The sequence below is a fragment of the Stegodyphus dumicola genome, chromosome X2 (genome assembly GCF_044657685.1).
Source record: "Stegodyphus dumicola isolate Sdum_Otavi_A_Nest chromosome X2, ASM4465768v1".
Lineage (NCBI taxonomy): Eukaryota > Metazoa > Arthropoda > Arachnida > Araneae > Eresidae > Stegodyphus > Stegodyphus dumicola.
In genome coordinates, this window is record NC_140781.1 from 123,027,976 (window position 1) to 123,051,605 (window position 23,630).

Here is a 23,630-nt window from a genome sequence, read left to right on the forward strand (position 1 = left end):
AATGAATATTGAATCTTGCAGGAAGAATAAAGCTAATTTTTCAGAATAAACAAAATACTTTTATTTAAATTTTAAAACAGAACCAAAAAAAAAATAAATACTGCAGCTCTAAACTATCAAAATTTTAAACTCTTAACTACTCAGTTAAAAACTCTTACAACTATTAAAATATTCAAAATCTTAAACTCTCTAAAAAAAATATATATAAAAATCTTTCGAATCCTCTTCTTGTTGCCACACCGTAAAATGCAAGTTCTTGTCCTATTATTTATACTTCACGTTCTCTTTAAGTCACGATCTTTACAAAGAAGAAATTGATTTTATAAAAGAGAGAAAGTTATTCTTCAGAGGCCTTAGGAAAATATTAATAAATTAGAAGATGAAGCATCGACTAGAGGGAACATTGACTTATTTATTGAAACAAATAAACTTAGAGAAGATGCTGAAGAAAAGGAAATCGTTGTAAATTGGCTAAAATGTGTGAAAAATTCTCAAATTAAAAAGACCCATAAATATTTTTTGTTGCGACAGAATGTAAATGTTTTGCAGCTTTTAATATATAATTATATATTAATATCATTTTAGAATCGATATCACAAAGTATATCTGCTCTAAACAGTTCTTAGTGCGTTTTTAATGGGTATTAAAATTATATGTATAAAATATGTGGGACTATTATTAAGTGTAGAATATAAATCTTTCAAGAAATTTTATAATGTAATGCTAATTATTTGAACATTTTATTAACTTAATTTTATTCTTGAATTTGTTTCATAATTAAATTAAATATTAGATTATGTTTAATAACACCTAGGTATTCTGTAGAATGCCGACATTTCATACATTGCCGGTAACATACATAAATTTAGTAGTAAGACATTAAAAAAACAGCCTAAGATTGCAAGTAGGGGAACATTGTAATCACCATTTCTTAAATATATCAATTAACTCCTGTCTAACATTGGATATCTGAAGAAATATGAGTCAGCTGAAAAACAATGTAGATTGACAAAGGAATGGCTATGGAAGTTAGTTTTGACTCTTGGTGCAGTATGCATTTTCCTAAAGAGAACGAACGAATTGATTGTTATTGTATGATGTAATTTTATTGTTTGCGAGATGGGAGCGTTGTTTGCTCAGTTCACTGGCCACTCTAGCAGGGCTTACATACCAATTCATTATCCAGTCAGGTTAAAAATGCTATTCAAGCTGAAGTATTATGAATATTACCTTTTGTGAAACAGGTGAGCTTTCGCTGTTATCATTTAATACGAGTTTCACAGTTTCTTTGCTGACAGGCAAGATTACACTCTCAGCTATAGTACAGTGCAATGCCGGAAAACCGGATGTCAGATTTTCGGAATGATCTAATATCTGCAGAAAATTCTCCCTTCCCTAAAAGGAAGAAAAAGATTCCGAGAGGAACGTATGTCTTTAGCATGTACTTAATGCTTCGCGCATGCGCAGTAGATATTTTTCAATATTAAGCGTGTTCGATGACTCTTAATAAGAAGTTGTTAATTTTATTTCAACTCTGAATAAAACGTCTCGATGTTGAAGAAGCACAACCATTTATATCTATATGATCAATAGTTCTACTCCGTCGTTGTCTATTTGCGTTACATCTCAAACTAAAGCATTTTACTCAAGTTCATCACTAATTTAAACCTTCGGAATATCTTACACTCCTGACATCAACTAGGCGAATCATTTTTTGCTTTCATCACCACGTGACTAGCAGCTCGAGAAATGACTCATGCAGTAGTGCCTGGAACTTTCTTTTTAAATATTAACAACCGAATACCAAACAGCATGTTAACCTTTTATGTTTACATTACACGCGCGGTGACAATTACAGACGGCCAAAAGATTGCATTTAGTGCTGCTTGAATTAATAACTAATATGTTATTCAGATAATCCTTAACAGGCTTCGTACGGTTCTTCTATTTGAATTCTTTACTTCTACTTAATATATTGGACCTTTGAATTCCAGCCTCGATTGAAAAACAAACATTTCGAAATTATTTCTCTTTGAGGAATGAAGAGTTCATAAAGTATTACATCGGAAAAAAATTCCTTTTTTTAAAAAAAAATATGAGTTCTTTTATTATGTAGCGTTAAGTTTGGCGATTTCAAAATCAGTATATAAATTGTGAACAAAATTTTTTTATTTGGAGATTTACGAATTTCTGGAACGATTTTTCTTTACAAACATAATGACATTGATAAATATAAAAATAATGATACTATATTAAAATTATATTTAAGAAATAACGTTAAAATAAAGCATTTTTATTTTATTTTGTTTTAAAGTGAGATTACTTTTCATTTTTGTGACTTGGGAATCTTTTGATTTTGAAAAGTAAACAAAATAATAAATGCTGTAAATATAAAGCACAGTTTCCGCAACACTTTTGAGAATAAAACAGAAATGCGAGTGTAATTATTTTGAAATTAATTTTACATATCTTATTATATTATATATATATTTTTCTTGATAAAGAGTTTTTCCCATGTAATTGTGTCAGAATATTTAAACGTTTATGAGTTTTCTCTTGAGAATTCAGTTAGCACTTTTCTTTTCTGAACTTCGTTTTTAAAAATCATGTAGCTCTTTGCTTTTACAGAGTTGGATGATTTATAGACTTACAATTCCAGTAAAATGTGAGGAATGGAAAAATGGCTCCATGGTATTAACACGTAATGGACATTAGGAAATTTGGGATGAATTTCTAGCTTTTGACCTAACTAGTCTTTCTCTTAACATGTTTATCTTCCCTTTATTTACTTATCTTTCTACTAGGCACAAGTATTGAAGCAAGCAAAGAAATTGAAAACCAGCACTTTCTTAAATTTACATATCTACTGTAATTAACATATAAAATATAAGACATATAAAATGTTCATTTTATATGTAAATAGACATATAAAATAAAATGAACTTACAAGTTCATTTTATATGTCTCGGTGCACCATTCATACCTTTGTGCCTGCCCTAAATTCTAAAAATTCTGCCACATTGGCTCTGGCACCAGCCCTGACCCTTATATCATATCATTTCATATTTATTCTCAATACTCGTACTAAAGGAAATAGGATTAACAGTTTTTTGTATACATTCTAATTACAAGCAGTTCTTTAAAATAACAGAAGTCTTTGACTAAATCAGAAAATTCTAAAATGAAGACGATAACTCATTGAAGAAGAAATTGATTTTATAAAAGAAAATTATTCTTCAGAAGCCTTAGAGAAACATGAATAAATTGGGAGGTGAAGCACAAACTAGTTGAAACATTGACATTGAGTAAAAAAAAAAAACGTGGAGAACATGCTAAAGAAAGGGAAATAGATGTAAATTAGCTGAATTATTTGGAAAATTTTAAAATTAAAAAGAGCCATAAATACTTTGTTCTTTGTTGTTGCTACAAAACATAAATGTTTCGTATCTTTTAATGTATAATTATACGAATATAGTTTTAGAATCAGTATCATAAATTATAACTGTAAAATATTCATAGTACTTTTGTAATCGATATTTTTAGAAATTAAAAAAAAATTAGAATTGTATCCATGTAAATCTATTATGATTAAGAATTTCTAGCTATGTAATTTAATTACTTGCAACTAACTGATTTCCCTTAAAAGTTATCTTTGCATGCTAAGGTGAGTTATTGTCTTTTCTTAAGCCGTATTGTGAATGTAACATAAACACAAAAATGTAAAAATTAACATAAAACTTTATTCCTTACATCTAATGGAACTTAAAATGATACTAAACAACATATCACCCCTGGTGTTTCAATGGCGTATTGGAACTTCGTATTAAATACTGAGCACCGCCTGAGATAACCACTGACCTGACTTTGTTGTAAAAGTCTTTAAACTAACACACCAAACAAGTATTAATTTAGAAGTCAAAACAACAAAAATCAGCGTTATATTTGCAAATTTTCACAGGACTAGTTTCACTGGTTCGGTAAAACCATCGAAACTAGTCCTGTGAAAATTTGGAAATGTAACGCTGATTTTTATTGTTTGACTTCTAAATTAATGTATATTAACTGGTTTAAAACTTCAGCAAATCTACACAAAGCTATGACACTGTGTCAGACAAAGTACGGCTAACTTCCAGCACTGGTCAACCGTTTCAACGTCAGACGTTCACGTATATTCTGATCAGTGGCTCTCTCTCTAAGTAAGCAGCAAGAGGAAACAGCCAAGCTTCTGTTATAAATCATGCTTATTATTGTTTTACTTCTCAATTTAACTTGCACTAGACGTAAAATCTGCGTATACCTTTGGACTGAATGAGTACATGATGAAATGAAACTTAAAAGAAAGAATCGGTATAAAGCTAACTTTTATTAAATTTAAATAGTCACTGATCTTCTTTAAAATATGTGATATTGTTAGAAGTGTAAAATATAAGTATTTCCAAAAATTTTATAATTTATTGCGTATTACTTGAAAAAAAATGTGAAGTAGATTCTATTCTTGAATTTGTTTCATAATTAATTTATATATTATATTCGGTTTAATAATAATGCATCCTACTTGCAGATTTATTTTATTTTTACAAATTACAAATATAATAATAGGAAATGGGAGTTCGAGTGTAGATAATTGCTTTTGTTTGTTCAGTTCATATTTGCTGATAGGTCCTTAATTTTTTTTTTATTTTTATTTTTTGTTGATTAACAATACGTAATTTCCACGTACAGAAATGTGTACAACCCATGCATAAGCATGTGTGGGAATGAATTTACTCTGGACTCATATAGGCCTTAAGTAAATGAGGAAATAGACTAAGTATAAAAAATAACTAAACTAATATAATTTAGACTTAAATTCCGCAGCGCGCAATAGAAGCATAACAAAATTTAGCGGAGCAGCATTTCTTTAGTTGCCAATCATAATACATTGCTATTAGTATATAGTGGATGCTAGTTAACTATTAAGCGTTTGCTAAGCCAAAACACTACTGATTCCCAGATGTTTTTTTCCCTCCCAGCATATTGCAGCAGTCTTATGAAAATTTAAGTTTGAATCTTCGTTATGTCGAAAAGAGTTCCTAATTCTGGTACTAAAGTAGGATTTGCTAATCCTCTTCAGTGTCCATTAAGTAAAAAGTAGAATTGCAGGAAAAATTAATAAAGGCATGTACTTCGCAAAATTATGCGAGAAGTATGGCATTTGGAAGTCAACTGCATATGATATATATATAAAAGAACTTTTAAATTTTTTTGTGAAGTTTGACACTTCCCTTGCAATGACTAGTAGAAAAATCCTGCTATGCTAAAACTGTTGATTGAATTGGGAGACAACATCATGGTGAGGGCATACCATTGACGGACGGATCCAGTGCTGATGGCTCAAGTCAAAATATTTAATGAGTAAATGGACTCAAAAACCGAGTGTGTAATTTTCCATTGCGACGATAAAGTCCTAATCATATCAACTAACGGATGGCGCAATTTATAGTATGATTCTAAATGCAGAACATATCGGTACCGATAGTGAAGAAAGTGAATAGAAGTTGCTGAGAATGAAAAAAATTTAATGACAATTTAGTGGGAGTTCTTAATGCAGCAGTCATAAGACTTGAGTAGTATAACTGAACAAGAAATATGCCTAGCTAATAAAATTAAAGCGAAAGTATTAGCACAAAAAAGAAGCAACATAAACAACTTACATTTGGGGGGGGGTGTAAATAGAATTTTGGTTATTGTAAATTTTGATTTTCTTAAGGCCATAAATTGTTGTTTATTTCATATTTTTAATTTTATATTTATGCATGTCATCGTACTAGATTTAAACTGGTATAAAATGCAGAATCGTCGACATTGCAGACCTTAGAATTTGTACCGTATAAAGCTCAAGTTTTTTTGTCTGCTAGTATATCAAATTTATAATTAACTTTACTTATGCTTTTTCGGTAAGCGTCGCTCTTCCTACCATCATAGCTACTGCTACTGATTATAGTAGTTCCAGTTAGGTAATTATTTTTTGTATGCAGAATCTTTTCAGTTTATTAGGGACCCTAAAAATTTGTTGCTGAGTTTTTTTGCTTCGTATGATGCATTCCAGAACAGGATGACTTTTTAGGTCCTGTAGACACAGTGGCTTCCCTAGGGCGGGTGCAAAGAACCAAATGCACTCGTCCAAACTTTTTCTTATATAAAAAATTCATAAAACTAAGGTGCCATTATTTTGTTAATTTTTTATTGAAGGAGGTCTTTTTGGATTGCGTTATTCTCGAGTTTCTCTCTTATCAGAAGAAATCACATGTCCCTATTTGGTCACTGCTTATTCGTATTATTCACTAAACAGTGAAGAGGGCCGGTGCAAAGGCCGCGAATACAAAATTCTTTGTCCGATTCTTTCCTGAATTCTAATAAGTTATACCGCCGATTCTATCCTGAATTCTAATAACAGTTATACCGCCAGGTGCGGCTACACCTGTCGCACAGGCTCTAGTGCCGACCCCCAGGGGGGTGTCGACGTCGAGAATTCTGCGAAGTTACTGGCTAGGCTCTGTACCTAGGCAGTCTCGGCCATGGGGGTATGAAATTTATGAACTTGGTGGTTCTGAAGGCCCTTGGAAAGGTCACTTATTGGCCGGCCTCAGGGTCTGGCAAGTCCTGAGTGGTATGGCTCTAGTAGTCGGGAGAGTAGTGCCCCCCCCCCCCGGTTCGATAGGTAATGACCCACTGCCACTGGCAGGTAGCAAAGCAAACGACCAATGCTGGTCGTTTGATTCCAGTTCGACCAGTGGGGAATACCAGGTGGTGCGCCACTCTCCTGGAGGGGCAATAGCGGAGGTTGAACCTCTGTGACTTGTCCTAAAGAGGGAGTGGTCCTGTAATGTGGTTAAGTCTCACAAGGCAGGGAAGCCAATATTGTTGTTATTTAGTGCCGGCCTTGTTAGTGTAAGAACATGTAATGATCAGTCTAGTGAATAGGTATTGCTTACATTTATTAAAAACGCGCTCCAAGAATTGATCGGGGTATATTAATCAAATGATTCAAATTCAACATACATTGAAGGGCCATAGAAGAGCCACCTACGGTCATGCTCTTAACGTTTGAGTCGAACCCCAAGCCCAGCTGAGATTTCAGTTACAAAAATTGCCCTTGAAAATAAAAAATTCAGAAACGAACACTTAATGTTCTTTAGGACCTCGGAACATGTTACTTCGGGAATGCTCCCCTTCTCTTTTAAAGAGAAAATGTCATTATACTATCCTCAGGTAAAAGGTGTTGCTTATTTCTTTACGAGCGAATGGCAGAAAATGCCATTCGTTTTACATTTCTGAATATCAGGTAGTAGTTTGCTAAAACAAGTACATTAATTTCCTCTTTTCTTTAAACTTAATTTAAATAATTTTAAAAAATTTGTTCTTAGCTAAAGCACGTCTGATAAAATTAATTGTCAGCGTTGATCAAACTAAAGGAATTTGAAGAACGTTTATTCGAAAATAAAAACAATGATCTGGGGGAGAAATGGATTTCCATCGAGAAATCATCGGGATTCTGAGTAAAGGAATCTTTAATATTGTTGAAGCTCATCAAAATGTAGGAAACTTTTGCGAAGTCTTCAGATTTTGAACAGATGCAGGAGATGACTTATTAAAAAGTCATTTAGAATCCTGTAGCAATAACGCAACATAAATTTCGCCAAAATTGCAAAACGAATTCATAAATGCCTGGAATAAAATTACTTTGAAAAAGCGAATGCAAGCAAATGTTTTTCAATTATAGCTGATAAAAACTACAGTATTTCTTATCTAGACCAAGTTGTTATTTGTGTGAGATAAGTAAAACTTGGAAGAACAAAAAAATTTGTGACAAATTTCATAGGATTCTTACCTGCAGTGTCGACACGCGGAGATTCGGCTAATACCGTTATAGATAACTTTGTATAATTGGCTTAGATTTGAAATACTTGAGAGGTTAAGGCTATGTTGGTACCACAGATATGTCCGGAATAGTAAAGAGCATACAACAGGGATGGGCAAACTACGGCTTGTCGCAAATTAAAAGATATGTTAAATTTACGATATTACTATACAATATATATTATGCATTAAATAGTACTCTATACACAGTGGCCCAGCGTGACGGGGGGAAGTGGGGACAGCACGCCCCAGGTGGCACTTTTTAGGTGCGGCAAAATTTCACAATAATTAATAATATCTCGTAATCTGTACTAAAAATTTTTATCTTTTTTTTCATATTTTTGTCCCACCTGCAATTCGGTTCGATTAAAATGAGCCCGGAATTTTTTATTATTCAATCTGTGACGGAACCGGGAAATCGCTGTTCTGTAAGTGTCATGGAGGTTTATACCTCCATGGTGAATGTAGTGGTGGCTTTGCAAATGCGGTCAAGAGCAAGAGACTGATGTTAATTACAGAAGGGGAAAGTAAACGGCTGTGTCAGGGATCATAAGGGAAGATGTATTTTAAAAGAAAAGTGTTTTTTGGTCTCATTTAATATCAGTATATCAGGAATATATATCGCGCGCTGGAGATAAAAATGTTTTTTTTTTTTTCCGTACAGTGTTGCCATTGCTCGCTTTGAAATCGCTGAGTTTGTTAATCAAAAATTCATTGAAGTGTTATAAAATATGAAATCGATAATAAAACAAATTTTAAATTCAAATTAGGGCTTCCACACGCCGCTATTCTATGGAAGATTACGTTATTCAGATTTTGATGGCTCTAAGTACCGTCGTTTTATCATAAGCGAGAAACATACATATACATTCATGTAGACTCTTCATTATTTAATTTCTTTAAATATAATACAGGGCGATAATATTTGGTGGCAACAATTTGAAAAGTGATTCTCCGTTTATAGTTTTCAACGCAAAATGCCAAAATGAAATTAATAATCCTTCTGGGCAAATTGCCCCTTTGGACTAATAATGTATTCTAAGAGCGATGGGCTGATGCCTAGCAGTAAGAGTTTGGAATCAAGAATATATTTCGCAGAACCATTATATTACTTGCAAGTATTTCATTAACTGATATCGTTAAATTTTGAAATTTCATATAAACTAGAAAAGGGATATAAAAATTAGGAAATATTTTATTTTAAAATAAACATTCAATTTATGTGTAGGTAGCTGCAAATATTTCACTCATTTGTTGTCGCAGAGCTGTAATTTTAGTGGGGGTGAACTAGGAAATTCCACTGGTTAAGTAATGGAAAATCAAGAAATTTTTGCGATCGAGGAGCAAAACGCTTTTTTCTGAGAGGAGGGGGGGGGGGGTCTATACCATATAACTACCATGTAACTAAATAAAATATATTTTTTTTTAAATTACAAATTTACATTTATTAATCAATTCAAGAAGTGCATACAAAAGCATTGAAGTCAAGATTACTGTTTAATTTGACGGTATTATTAGACATTATGCTGTACATAAAACGGCTTTTCTTTGTTAAGAAGTTTGTTTTTAAAAAGGTACCCTTTTTTCATCGAAATCGTCGGCACTGATACGAAATGAAGGGCGATTTATACTATACCTCAATTTCCTGGCCTGTAAGACGCGCAGTGATTTATCAGGTTAAAACTTGGGAAAAATACTTAGACAGAAATGGATTAATTACCTATTTTAATGACAACACTTTATACAATGAAAGCGGAATTGTTGCATTAAAAAAATTAGCAAATACATCTGAGTTTCTTAGAATCCCAGAAATTCGTCATCACTGTTGCTAAAAATCATAGTTCATAAATCATCATAATAGTGTATATTATAATCAAATTTTATTCGCTGTTACATATCCATTTTTTTCTAAAAACGGTGACAATTTAGTTACGTAACTTAAACTCGTAAATTCGTTAACAGTTAAGTAATTTACATATCCGTAATTTTGGAAACCCTGATTTGTAGTGTTAATAGAATCATTGATGGACAATCAAGATTAATTATTCGTTTGTTTGCAGCAAAGGGGAGGCTGAAACCCATGTTACGCCACTGTATATACAATATGTAATAGAGATTGCATAGAGCTTGAGCCGAAACGAAAAGCGATGTCACGTGATTGGTCCCGAAACCGAATTCATGTAGAAGTCTGTTATTTCGTTTCATTGACGTTAATATTGTGCATTTTTAAGCTCCAGCCAGTGCCTTTTTGTTGTGTATCGAGCACACACTAGTATAACAAGACTTACATCTCCCCTTGAAAATTTCCTAGAAAGCTATATTTATTGACAATTATCCTAAATAAAGAAAGTATTCTTTTTCTTTCCTTTTTTAAGGAACTAGCTATTGTAGGAAATTTTAGTGATCTTCAAGATGTCCTTTGTAAATCTGCATTGAATTCATGAAGCCTATGCTTGATGTAATCATGAGGCTTATAAATACTATTCGATCTCGTGAACTTACTGACAAGCCATTTCGAGATTAAAGAGCAGAATGGTTTTCGAACCTCGAGTTTTTTACAGATGTGAAATGTCAAGATGCAAGGGGGGAAAATATTTATCAATGATATCTAGGCCCATCTCAAAGGTTGTAAGACACCAATTTACAGCAATTACGTAGATTCTCATCACCAGCACATAATTACTGGCAACCTGAATATCATACAAAACCATCAACTAAAAACACTAATGAGTTATGGTACAAAATTTAGACCAGTCAGAAACATGACTACAAATTACTGTTACAAGACTTTCGAAAACAACATCAACGAATTTATAGTTAAAGCAAGCTATCAACTGAATTTACCCATAGATACCTTCTTAAAATGGAAAACTAAAATTCTTCAACGCATATCCACAGAAATCAGTCACCTCAAATTTAAAAGTACACTGAATTGGTCGCAACTTACATCAGATATTAATAAATTAAAACAGCTTTTTACTATTACAAAAATAGATAAAGCAACTAATAACTTTAGCATTATATGAAAACAATTCTACACTGAGATTATTCATAAAGAACTTCTCAACGCAACTACTTATCAATTAGCCAACCTTAAAGAAACATCTATAATAAACAGGATTAAAACATTTCATAAGAAACTCAATATTACTTTCAATGCAAACTACAACAGATTTACTAATCTTTATGCGATTCCCAAATTCCATAAAACACCATTAAAATTTAGATTTATAGCTAATGGAACTAATAATTACAAGAAAAATATAGACTATTATTTTTCAATTCAACTTAATAAAATCTGTAAATTTATTTTCACTGATTGTAACACTAATCATAACTATTGCTGGATCATTCATAATAACACTCCTGTCATTAATACCATTCATACCATTAACATCCAAAACATTAACTGCTATGATTTTGAAAACTTATATACCTCACTTCCTCTAGAAGAAATCTATACCAGTCTACTTGATCTACCAAAACTTTTCCCTAATATGCTCAATATCATGACTCTTGACAAATGGAAAACCTACCTAAAATGCACACTTTTTCATAACTACATCAACTTTTTAAACAAGTCAGAGGATTGCCAATGGGCTTACATTCCAGCACCTCGATCTGTAATATCTTTTTATTTGTCAAAGAATTTAACTTCCAAAAAAATCTACAACCACAAGAGTTAAATTACTACAAACACACCTACAGATATATTGATGACCTTATTACAATTAATAATTTTGGTAAAATTGAAAACTCCGACATTTATCCGAATTGTCTTAAACTTAATAAAACTAATAATTCACAAAATAGCATAGACAAAATATAACTGACCAGTATGGATGCACACTTTTAAAATAATTCTACTTTAATTAAACTTAGGAGATAATATAATCAATTAATCAATACTGTTTAGGAAATAAATTATTATTAACTAACTTTGCAGCAATTGTGCAAGTAATAATAACTTGTATTCTCACTAAATGGATTTAACTTCATACAACATTTGATATCCTATTAAATAATATATAATTGGCAAACAATCACCTCAGTGATATTTCAATACTTGCTAAATTCTGAAAGGTTAAAAAAAAGCCAGAGAGCCAAAGTTTATCGAACTAAATTAAGTAGGTTCCATGTCCCTTTATGTTGTGCCTGCCAGTGGCTGTGTAATGCTTCTTGCATATCATAAGAAGCACTTCTGCATCTTACTGCAGCTTTCATGCTGCATGCATTTTGCTATCAAAACGGAAAACTAATTCCAGCTAAATCCCATGAAACAAAGTATGTTTAGGTACCTTATAGCCAGAAATTTAAGTATTTAGGTTACAAAGCTAGGTGTAGAAAGAAGGAATGTGCCCAAAACTTTTACTATGAAACAGCGCAAGTTCACAGTAAAAGTTTTGGGCGGGGAAACCTGCTATTCAAATTAGTTCTAGGCAAATGCTATTGTAGAAAGAATTGCTTGTATTTTACATTTAACAGTGTGTTGTTGTGGGGTACATAAAAGCCGTTATCACATTAGCTGTTTGTTGCCGGGACAAAACGTTTGTAGCAACAGTTCTGAGAAACGGCCTTTGGTGAAATAGGGTTACCATCTTCACTTGGCAAACAGGCTGAAAGCCAAACAAGAATCAGTTATCGCTCAGATTGGCGAAAATGACGTTTCCTTTCAAGTGACATTCGCTTCTTCGTGTTGTTTTGAATCGCTCACACGCTTTTCGTTTTAAAATTTATTGTTAGTAATGGAAGATAATAGAAAGGTGATTGCTATCAAGTTGATCACTTTGATCTCCACTCTGGCACTTCATGTAACAGATAAACACACTTCTGGTTATAGCAATCAATTACATCAGTAATAGCCAAATTCTGTATACACTCTAAGAATAGTTTAAAAACATGTGCCGGATAAGTCTATTTATCACACATCGCTTATGTGTATTTTCTGTTGTCTGCATTTCAATGAAAATTTGATGGCTCACTGGAAAATTTGTGACCTGGTGAAAGCATTTTCTGACTAATTTTATGGCTCATAATTACTGTTCTGTCCATTCAAATGACAAAAATCTATATGGCTGATATTTACCTCCTCACAGCCAGCAGATACCATTCAGCAAAATGAAGATCAAATAAAGCATATGAATACATGAGCAATCAAACATGTGCGAGTTGTTTACTGTCCCATAGAACACTTGGTAATATACCTAAAACACATTAATTATACCAACTCTAGAAATTAGGTGTTCACATCATGAGTTTGTTTTATGGTTTGATTTATTGAGATTACAGCAAAGCCCACTAGGGCTATCTGCCTAAGGGAAGGGATGCCTTCGGGGAGGACTTTCTAAGGGAAACTGGCTCGTCTACGCGTTACACATGGGGAAAACCACGAAAGCGTCCATGCAGCCAGCCCGTTCGCGGGATTCGAACCTCGGACCGAACTACCAGTGTTCAGCGACTTTACCGCTCGGCCGCTGGTGGGCTCAGTTGGTTTTATGTGATTACCGCAAAGCCTCGAGGGATAACAACAGGAGGGATCCCTTTGTAGAAGATTTTTTAAAACTGGCTCGTATACCAGTTACAAATGGGGCAAACCAAGGAAACGTCATGTAGCCAGCCCGTTCGCGGCATTCTAACCTGAGACAGAACTACCAGTGTTCAACGACGCTTCGGCCACTAGTAGGCCCGTGCACTTAATTGGAAAGTGCAATTCATTATGTAAACAGACATGAAGGTGATAATCAGTTGAGCGCTGTTTTAAGTAATCAAATGTTATAAATGCACAGCTGTTACATTTCTTATTATTTATTAGTCATGTTTTTATTACGTAGATCATACGTATGATATAATTATGAATTAACCCAATAACAAAATGTGTACACTCTTTAGTACTCAAATACTCATCAATTATTTTTCAACTGATTATTACATACCCATAATAATTTGCAAAGAACTGATAACTATAGTTGCTGCCAATTACATAATCGTTATCTGAATTAAAAGTAACTTCAAATAAACTTCTTGGCAATGGTCATTTTTGTTTTCATACATACATATATATATACACATCTAATAAGTCATATATTTACATACAGATAGAGAGATGCGATGTTTTAGAAGTTGTTAATATATATTTATTAGTATTAATGTAATGAATAAGATTTATATTAATGAATGTATATACAAATGTTTTTCATCATGCATAATAATAAATCCATAAATTTTCAATGTTTCAATATGTAGCATTTCCAATAAAAGTATAGTTTCTAATGTATTTATAATTCAAAAAGTATTTCATTAATAACATGAAAATAATAGACAAATTTAATGAGTATTCTCATTATTACATAAGCTATGCTTTTCTTTTTTATGCATCTTTTATGCTGTTTAAAATGTGTCACTGATTATGCAGTTAACAATTTAAAAGATAAGTAATTAGGAGAAAAGCCGCGCATATACAAACGGGTTTTAAAAAATTATTCAACTTAAATTTAAGAAATAAAATTCTATTATATAACAGTGTTATAATACACGATCAGCACGAAATACGACAAATTTGGCGAACTTTTGGCTACGAACAATTTGTAAACAAATCCGAAATGCAAGAACGTCGTAAAATAATGTCAACTCTGAAATTTCCACGATTATATATTTAATGAATATATACACATTTAAAAAATGACTCGGGCAGTTGTATTACAACAAAACAGCAATAATTAAATCGGCCTCTATTTCCACCGTCCATCACTTCACAGTGAGAGCCATCGCCATATTGAAAGTTACCCGTGATCCTTCAGAAGCTGACCTTTCGTCTGATTGGTTGAACGTTCGAGGAACACGTCTCCAGCCGGAACATTTTGGGAAAAGTTTTAAAATGGTGCTCGTAGCCGGGACACGTTCCTCCTAGCTAGACGAAACATTTCTCGGAAGCCTGCCGCTTAAAGCCGTGCTACTAGAATCTCGTTTCTCGGAATTGTCCCGGGTAAGCGCGCGCGTCTATAGATGTGATAACAGCATAAAAGGGAATGCAGTACAAAGTCTGACGTTCGGAGTCATCGGGACTTCAGCGACTCCGAATTTTAAATCATCAGTTTCAATCTGTTTAAGATAACATATAGACATGCCGACATCGAGTCTTCGCTTATTGTTAGATCAAATTCTAACTCCCCAACAGAGCCGGTGTGGCCGCACCGAACAACAAAAATTGAGGACAAAATTTTTAGAATTTAGGAGAAGCATTGCTCAGCAGAACTCAAGACCTGCAGATATTACACCGGACGACAAAATAAATAATGCCGGCCTCGGTGCACTTCTTTCCCCCCCCCGACCTTTCAAGGGCCAAAGTGGGATTGTGTCCTGCCGTCGGTGTATTGATGTCTGGCTATGGTGCGACTCCCTAGCGAGCAGGTGTCTGAAAGCGATATGCGGGAATCGCAATCGGGAGAAGAATCCCATTTACGGCAGTGCTGTTTCTTTTTGTTGAGTAATATGTTTTCCACGCCTAGATTTTGTAAAAGAAGGGATACTTTTTTACTATTTTATTTATATATTTTTTGTGTGGTTGTTCAGAGGTTGGACATCCGGATTTTGGACTTTGTACTGCATAACTTTTCCTGCTTAAATGTGAGTTTTCATTCAGTAAATGAATTATAGATCAAATTTAATAACATACCACAGGTTTGTTATTTGCTACCTTTTCTCCATTTATGTTTGTAATAAGAAATTCTATTTTGCAGAACTTGGAAGCTAAATTCACTAACCTGTTTTTGTAAAATTTCAATCACTTCCGTTTTTACTTTTTACCGTTATGGATGATGCAGCAGCTATTTGGGGAGTAACAGGGTTTAATTCCCAAATCTTATCGGCCATTGTAGCCACTTTTGACAAATCTTCACTACTAACAGATATAATGCTACGCATATTAACGGGTAAACGTTGTAGCCACAATGTTTTTAGGAAAGTATCTGTTACTTTATCGCCAGCCAAATTACGCATCTCACACAGTAATTGAGATGGCTTTTTGTCACCCAATTCTAACTCACTCAGTAATTTTTGGGTTTTTTGAGTCTCTGAATCAGCATATAATGAAATTAGTCTATTTTTAATTGCCTCATATTTATTATCTTGTGGTGGACTTAGCAAAATATCAGATACCTGTGACAAAATATCGGGTTCAATGGAACTTATAACATAATCATATTTTGTTTGATCTGCACTAATTTTTGCATTTCTAAATTGTGCTTCTAGTTGAATAAACCATATTTTAGGATCTGGCTTCCAAAAAGGAGGAACTTTAACGCTTACCTTGGCGACAGATGCGGTTGTTCCTTTAATTTCGGTTTCGTCTTCGTCAGCCATTGTAGAATTCGATCACGCCGGGATACACCAGTGAAGTGTCTGGTGTGCAAATATAGAAAAATAACACTTTTCTGACTCCTATGGAACCAATATTTTATTCCTTACGATATTATAGATTTTTATTCATAAGATTTATTTACATTTTACATGCACGTAGCATCGCGTGACAAAAACTCGAAGTTTGTTTACTTCGTTCTTCGCGGAGACTAGAAGGTGTTGCCATTCCGCTCTAACTAAATTTCATTAGAAACTTAACGGAACTGAAGCGACACTACATAGGCAGATTGCAGTATTATGTTCGGCATTGTGATAAGCTTAAACAATATATATTTTTAGATAAAATATTCTAGTAACTTATTAAAATTCTTCAGTTGTTAATTCTGCCGGAGGCATTTCAACTTTAGCATGTCTGCCAGTTTCTACAAGGTGTCTGTTTTAGGAAGTTTTATGGCCATTCCTCTTTTCCCCCTTCCCCAATATATGATACAGTACAAAGTCCAAAATCTGGACTCGTCGGGACTTCGACGATTCCGGATTTGGGATTTTTCCGGATATTAGATCATCAATTTAAATCTGGTTAGTTGGCATGCAGAAATTATACAATTAAAAATATGAAATTGTAATTTATGAAAAAGAGCAATTATGATCTAAGGGGAATCAACATTTACTACAAAAAAAAAAAAAAAAAAAAAGGCTTAATATTTATTTGTTTAACATTTCTTTCAATGTAAGTTGTTTAAATTGCTTCGTTTTTTTGTGCTAATACTTTCTCTTTTAATTCTATAAACAGGCATAATTTCTTGTTCAAAGTTCCTGTAATTGCTGTGTCGAGAATATGAAAAGTTTGCATTATAAAAAACTTCCCATCCCTTAATTTTGCTCAAATTGCTTCCCCAAATTCCAAAATTTTTGTCTTCCCTAAATTCTGCCGTCTGGTGCCGACATATTCTGCCGTCGCTTCTGGGTTTATGGTGAATAATTTTATCAGTTATTCTTAATTAAAATAGCACTAAATGTAATCTTTTAGCCTATGAGTTTCAATAACAAAATCTATTTTTAGCATATGAAAAGAAATTTTTGTTGACCTTTTCCTCGTCAGCATTTCTTAGGTGCAAGTCACATGTAGTCAGGCACCTGGGCATGAGCCTCATCCTGAGTTTAACATCATAGCAACAGCGCATAACTTTTCTTGAACATAGCATAGGCAAAAAACTGAGCTGAGGGTAAGATCTCAGTACTGCAGATGGATAGGTCTTCGCATATACTATCTAGGAAGTTACTGTGATAAGCAAAGTCAGTCAACAAAATCAGCATTATAATCATCGCCAAGCATAATGTTAGCATAAAAGCTTGCCATACTCTTGCTATTCAATTACTAATATAAGAAAAAAGTTTACACATAATTTCATAAGTTATTAATGAAGCTGTCATGTATTGATAAACATGCGGCAATGAAAGCAAAATATAATAAATAATGACTCGCCAAGTCGGCATCAGGGATATAAAATAGGTGAATGTTTCGGTTTGAGATGTATACCAAGCAGACACTCAGCTGCGGAGCCAAATTATTAATCTCACAAATTTATGCTTACATGATTGTTTTTCCATACCGAGGTATTTTATTTAGTGCCTTAGTGAAATCAAGAATTGAAAGTTTTAAGTGAAAATCTCCACGTTTTATTATGGAAGGAAAAATTAAATGCATAAAAAAGCATAAAATGTATGTGTAAAGCATAAAAAAAAAAGTTTGAGGCTTTGAGGTTCGGATTTTAGATCATTCCGGGTTATGGACGTCCGGATTTTGGACTTTGTACTGTATATACTGAAATTACATTGATAGAAGCTGCTTCTTTGAAACTTACTAGTATAGTTCATTTTTAAATATGGGTTCAATTCCTAGTAAATAGGCTAGTTGCATCAGAGTTTTTATGTTTTTCTCTCATATTTAACATGAATGCATCCCACTTTTTCTTTAAAAAAAAACCTTTTGTTAGGCAGATAGCCCTTGTGTGTTTTGCAGTAGCCAGAATACTCCATGAGTAAAATACCAGCTGGCAGATGAATAAAGATTATTTTTATACTAATTAGTATCACTGATTTACTAATTTACAGTTTTTATTAGTGTAAAAACTAGAAACAAGAGTGTGAGACATACTTGCATTTGAGAAATACTTTTTTATGTAGTTGGAATTTCATTACTAGCTTGTGATATATTTTCGTCAAGTGAAAATTATAAATTTAGACAAAGTTGTCTTTTCTATTTATTGCAAGAAAATAAAAAATTCATCGCTTAGCTTTCTAGCCTTTTTTAAAAATATTTTTATGGAAATGTAACATGATTTTTAATTTTAAATGTAATTTCATTCAGTGAACATGCTTGTTTTAACATGTTTTTTTTTTTTTTATTTATTTATTTTTTTTTTATTTTTTTTTTATTTCTTTAACTTAAATTTTAAATATTGTTATCTAGCAAATGGGACTTATCACTTCAAAATACTCGTCCCATCTGTTGCTGCGGGAGCTATCATTGGTAAGGGGGGCGAGACCATTGCCCAATTACAAAAAGAGGCTGGGGCTAGAGTTAAAATGTCAAAAGCAACAGATTTTTATCCAGGTAAGTATAAAATAACATTTTATTATTATTATTTATGAAATTTTAAGTGGAATCTTTATTTTTGTGATAAAAATTTCCTTTCTTTTCTGTATTTTTACTCAGTTTTTCACTATGATAATTCATTGTTCTGTAATTCATAATTTTTCAACATGAATTTTAACTTTAAGCAATTGAATGCAATTAAAAGATAAGAATGAACTATATTCATCGAGTTCAGAAATGTAATGCAACTTTGTTTATCTTGCTAATTCAAAATTTAGTAAAATCCAGTCATATGCTTCTGAAAAAGAGATAAAAATAATGTTTATATATAAACTGCTAAAATGCAAAGGAAGAAAATGTCTTCTTCTCTGGAAGTTTATCTACTTTGTTGTTGCACCTTCAAATTAGTAATTGTCTTTAAAGCTATGAGAATGCTTGTAAAAGTCAGCAAATGAATATTTCAGGTGAGTTATGACTGTTTGATTGAGTAGCTCAGAATATCTGGTAGTAGTCTGATGTAGTAATAGTTTTTTTACTATCTCTGAATTTTGTAAAGTCGTATGTCATTCCAATTACAGTACAAAGTCCGTAATTCAGACTCATCGGGACTTTGGCGATTCCTGATTAAGTGTTTTTCCGGATTATAGATCATCAATTTAAATTTGGTAAGATGGCATGCAGAAATTATACAATTAAATTTATGAAATAAAGAGCAATTATGATCTAAAGGGTATCAAAATTTACAAAAAACAAGCTTAATATTTATTTGTTTACTTTATTAAACATTTCTTTCAATGTAAGTTGTTTAAGTTGCTTCGTTTTTTGTGCTAATACTTTCTCTTTAATTCTTTCTTCTATAAACAGACATAATTTCTTGTTTAGTTACAAAGTTCTACTGTTCAAGTCCTGTAATTGCTGTGTCGAGAATACCGACTAACTTGTCAATGGAAATTCTTTCGTCTTCAATAACCTCTCTGTCATTTTCTCCACTATTGGAAGCGCATATGTGTAAACACTTTATTGACTTTACGCGCATGCGTAAGTTTGTGGCTTTGAGGTCCGGATTATAGATCATTCCGTATAATGGATGTCTGAATTATGGACTTTGTACTGTATTTAACACATCCCCGTCCCATTTCATAGGGCCAAGTAAAACTGCCACTATTATTTCTATAAAAAGATGTTATATGAATTTGATGAAATAAATTAGCAGCACAGAATTAACAGAAATTTTTGAATAATTTATTCCAAGTTATATTAAAAAATGGAGACTTAATTAGATCTAATCTAAAGCTATTAATTTTATGAAATGCCAAAATGCTTTATGCTAACCTAAAAGTTTATTGAATATATTTAGAAGCATTTGTTGTCATGTGGATTCTGGTAGCAATCTGAGAAGTTGAAGCTGTAGTCAACACTTTTTATTTTTCAGTATTTCTAGAATAGTATTGTAAGATAATAGATATCATTCACAAAGTGCATTATAATAGTAATGAGGATTAACTCTTTTGGATCAAAGTCACCCAAAACACCTGACCATTCAGACATCGGCATGTCGCCTGAATGCCTGAATCATTTTCTACCTAGTGCTTTTCTCCATCACATCATTATTCGTTGCTTTGAGGAGGAGTTAAATGGCATGCCAATCATTTTTTTTGAAGTGACTAAAAGTAGTTCTGTTATTTTAATGTACCTTCTTTTTCCTTTGTTTACTATCAATGTTTAGCTATTAATGCCAAAGTTGCAGTCCAAGGGGAAACTGCACACAGTGGTGAAAGTGCCCATAAAAGAAATTGTCACTTAAGTGGATTATTGTTAGTGCTGTAGCATTCTGCTTGTCATGGGGGGGGGAGGAAAACATTGCAAGAGAAATTCGTACACATGGACGTTTTCAATGTTTGAGGAAAACATATTTGGTCCTCTGGATGTGAAAGAGTTATTGGTTCTAACATATAAATTAAAGCAAGCCTAATTTTCTGTTGTTGTTAATATGTAATTACCAGAAACCAAGATACTGAACTGGAACATTATTGAATGTACACCCTATTGCAAAAAAATCGAACCTCCAAGACTTTTGTGATCGTGACGAAATTTGGTATACAAAAACATCTTGCTCCAACATGTAAATGATCAAAGTTTCAAGGCAAATGAACAGGAATTGTGATCATAGCGTGCATTTCTAGTGCGCAATTAGCAAAGTATAAAACAAATAACAGAGGCAGAAAATTTATCTTTTTTTGTTGCTGCAACTAGAGATGTCATTACAACAGCAATTCTAATTCCGTAAAAAGCAACTGAAAATGCCATAATGACGATCTTGAAGATCTTACAGACAACTAAACAACTTCGGACGTGGTCGCATTGTAGGGTTGCATGAAGCTGGGTGGTCATACCGAGCAACAGGCCGCCACCTGCAGAGTACAAACACTGCTGAGCAAAGATGTTGGCAGCAATGGTTGCTACAAGGAAATTGCTCATGAAATGAAGTCTCTGGAAGGCCAAGGAGCATAAATGCAAGGCAATTGATTGTTTGCCAGGCCCGAACCGCCCCAAAGGAATCATTGTCGACTATTCAGCGCATTACAGCCATGTCTATACCTTCAGTGGTACCGTCCACCATCTCACGGGGTGTGTCTAAGGCGGGGTTATGCTCACAGAGGTGTTTAAGACGTTTACCTTTGACCCCACAACTTCGGCGGAGTCGTCTGGAATGGTGTTGCAGCTGATCATCATGGCTGCCATAAGACTGACATTGTATTGTGTTCAGTGATGATTCCCGCTCCACTCCACTCCACTGAAGCAGATGACCACCCTGTTCGTGTCTGTAGACGACGGGGCCAGCGGTCCCAATCAAATTTTTGTTTTACAAAGGCATACAGCCATAAATCCTGGTGCGATGATGTGGGGCGTTATTTCTTATGACAGCAAGTCATTTTTATTCATCCTCTGTACATCTTTAACAGCTCAACGATATATTGATACCATCCTGTGGCTGATTGCATTACCCTTCATTGCACCTGGGGCCATTTTCCAACAAGATAATGCCAGGCCACATACCACTCGCATATCTCTGGACTGTCTCCATGCAGTTGATACTCTTCCTTGGCGGTCACTAGACAGTTCACCAATCGAGCGCATGTCTGGGAAATGGTAAAGCGCCAGTTTCGGGCACCACAAAATATCGCAGATCTGAAGTGACAACTGATGAACACCTGGCAGAATGTGTCGCAGGATGACATTAGGAACCTCTATCACCACTCCTTGCCTTGACAAATTCAAGCATGCATTGCCACCAAGGGTGGTTCGACCAACTACTAATTTGAACACTCAGTGGGTGATTGCGAGCCGTGAACAGGTACAATGACATTGATTTTTTAATCATTTTATTATCTGTGTATGAGCTATATACACATCCAATTTCATCAAAAACAACCACTTTCTTCATGATGCTTCGATTTTTTTGCAAAAGTGTGTACTTGGAAAATGTTTGTTGTCAAGTTCTCTAAGCATAATCTATGCAAAGTGATTCTAAAATACCTGGTAAAAATGTTCACAACTAGAGAGGATCAAAATAAACAGATTTTTTAATGAAATGGGTGTTCAGAAATGGTATGTTATGTTGAGGGTTGTAAAGATTGGCAAGTGATCTACTACAATAAATCATCAATCCTCAGTATCAATTTTGAGTGGTATGCATCACAGCATTGATGCAGAACTTGTTGCTATACATTTTATATATAGGTCTGCAGAAGGAATCAAAGCAGCTGTTCAGAGGATAGACAGAAAGCAAGCAGTTTCCAAGGAGACAGGTCATGAATTGTCAATGTCCGAGCATGTTAACAAGAAATTGTGTGAAAGTGAATCTTGTATTATTGCTGATGCTCAGAATTTCAACCACATGTTATTAAAAGTGGACTAATAAAAATATTTATTTCTTTTGGTTTTACCTGTCTTTCTTATCCATTATTCCCCCCTTTCATAATAGCTGAGTGGTAAAGATCACTGAAAACTGGTGGCTGAACTTTCTCTCAAATCCTGGTTCAAATGTAGACAATGGGCTGCCTGCATGGATTTTTTTTTATCCATTTCCCCCTATGTAACATAAATATGAGCCAGTTTCCATAGAAAGTCCTCAATGAAGGCATGTCTTTGCTTAGACAGATGGCTATCCATATGCTTTGCTCAACTTATTGTATGCTTACTCTATGTGCAACTTAACCTTACCTTACCTCCTACTCATACCTTCAGTGTGCAATTTTTACACACACATTCCATTAGAAAATCTACTTATTTTCTTCCCTTTACTTTTTTGCAGATATTTTTGAATCCCCTTGTGTCCATCATTTTCTTCAACTCCAAATTGGTGTAAGAATATTTAAGAGACTTAAAATTCCTTTGCTGAATTACACATTTATTGTAATATAGCGCAGTAAAAGTACTGGTAGACTAGAATAGAAAAATGGTAGACTGGAATAAAAAGTACTGGTATATGTTGTTGTTTGTTTTTTAAATTTCATTTTAGGAGCCCTCCCCTCAAATTTTTTTTAAATATTGTTATTGAGTAATAAACAGTTTCATTATTAACTGTAGCAATCATTTGTCAGTACATTATTATGATAGATTAAATTTCTTTTTTTGAGGTAATGCATTTCCATCCTTTCTTTCAGAGGTTAAGTATGTAGAGATGTAAACTAATAATACTGTGAACTTCAAATTTCGATATGTTTGAAAAGCCAAATTATAGATCGAAAGATTTTCAATCTTTCTGAAAAGATAA

At 33.5% G+C, this 23,630-nt stretch overlaps 1 protein-coding gene across 8 annotated transcripts in view; it reads left to right on the forward strand.

Moving 5' to 3' along the window:
* Window positions 1-23,630, forward strand: part of ps (RNA-binding protein Nova-1-like protein passilla) — a 140,491-nt gene that overhangs the window by 52,794 nt on the left and 64,067 nt on the right. For 4 of the 8 annotated variants that reach the window (XM_085810135.1, XM_085810136.1, XM_085810137.1 and 1 more), the window contains one exon: window positions 18,728-18,871. The exons of 3 other annotated variants lie outside the window; for them this stretch is intronic. In XM_085810135.1, the coding sequence (XP_085666261.1) occupies window positions 18,728-18,871 (144 nt within the window). Of the gene's footprint in view, window positions 1-18,727; window positions 18,872-23,630 lie in introns of those variants that run through there. One more of the 8 variants, XM_035354128.2, reaches the window with a different exon arrangement.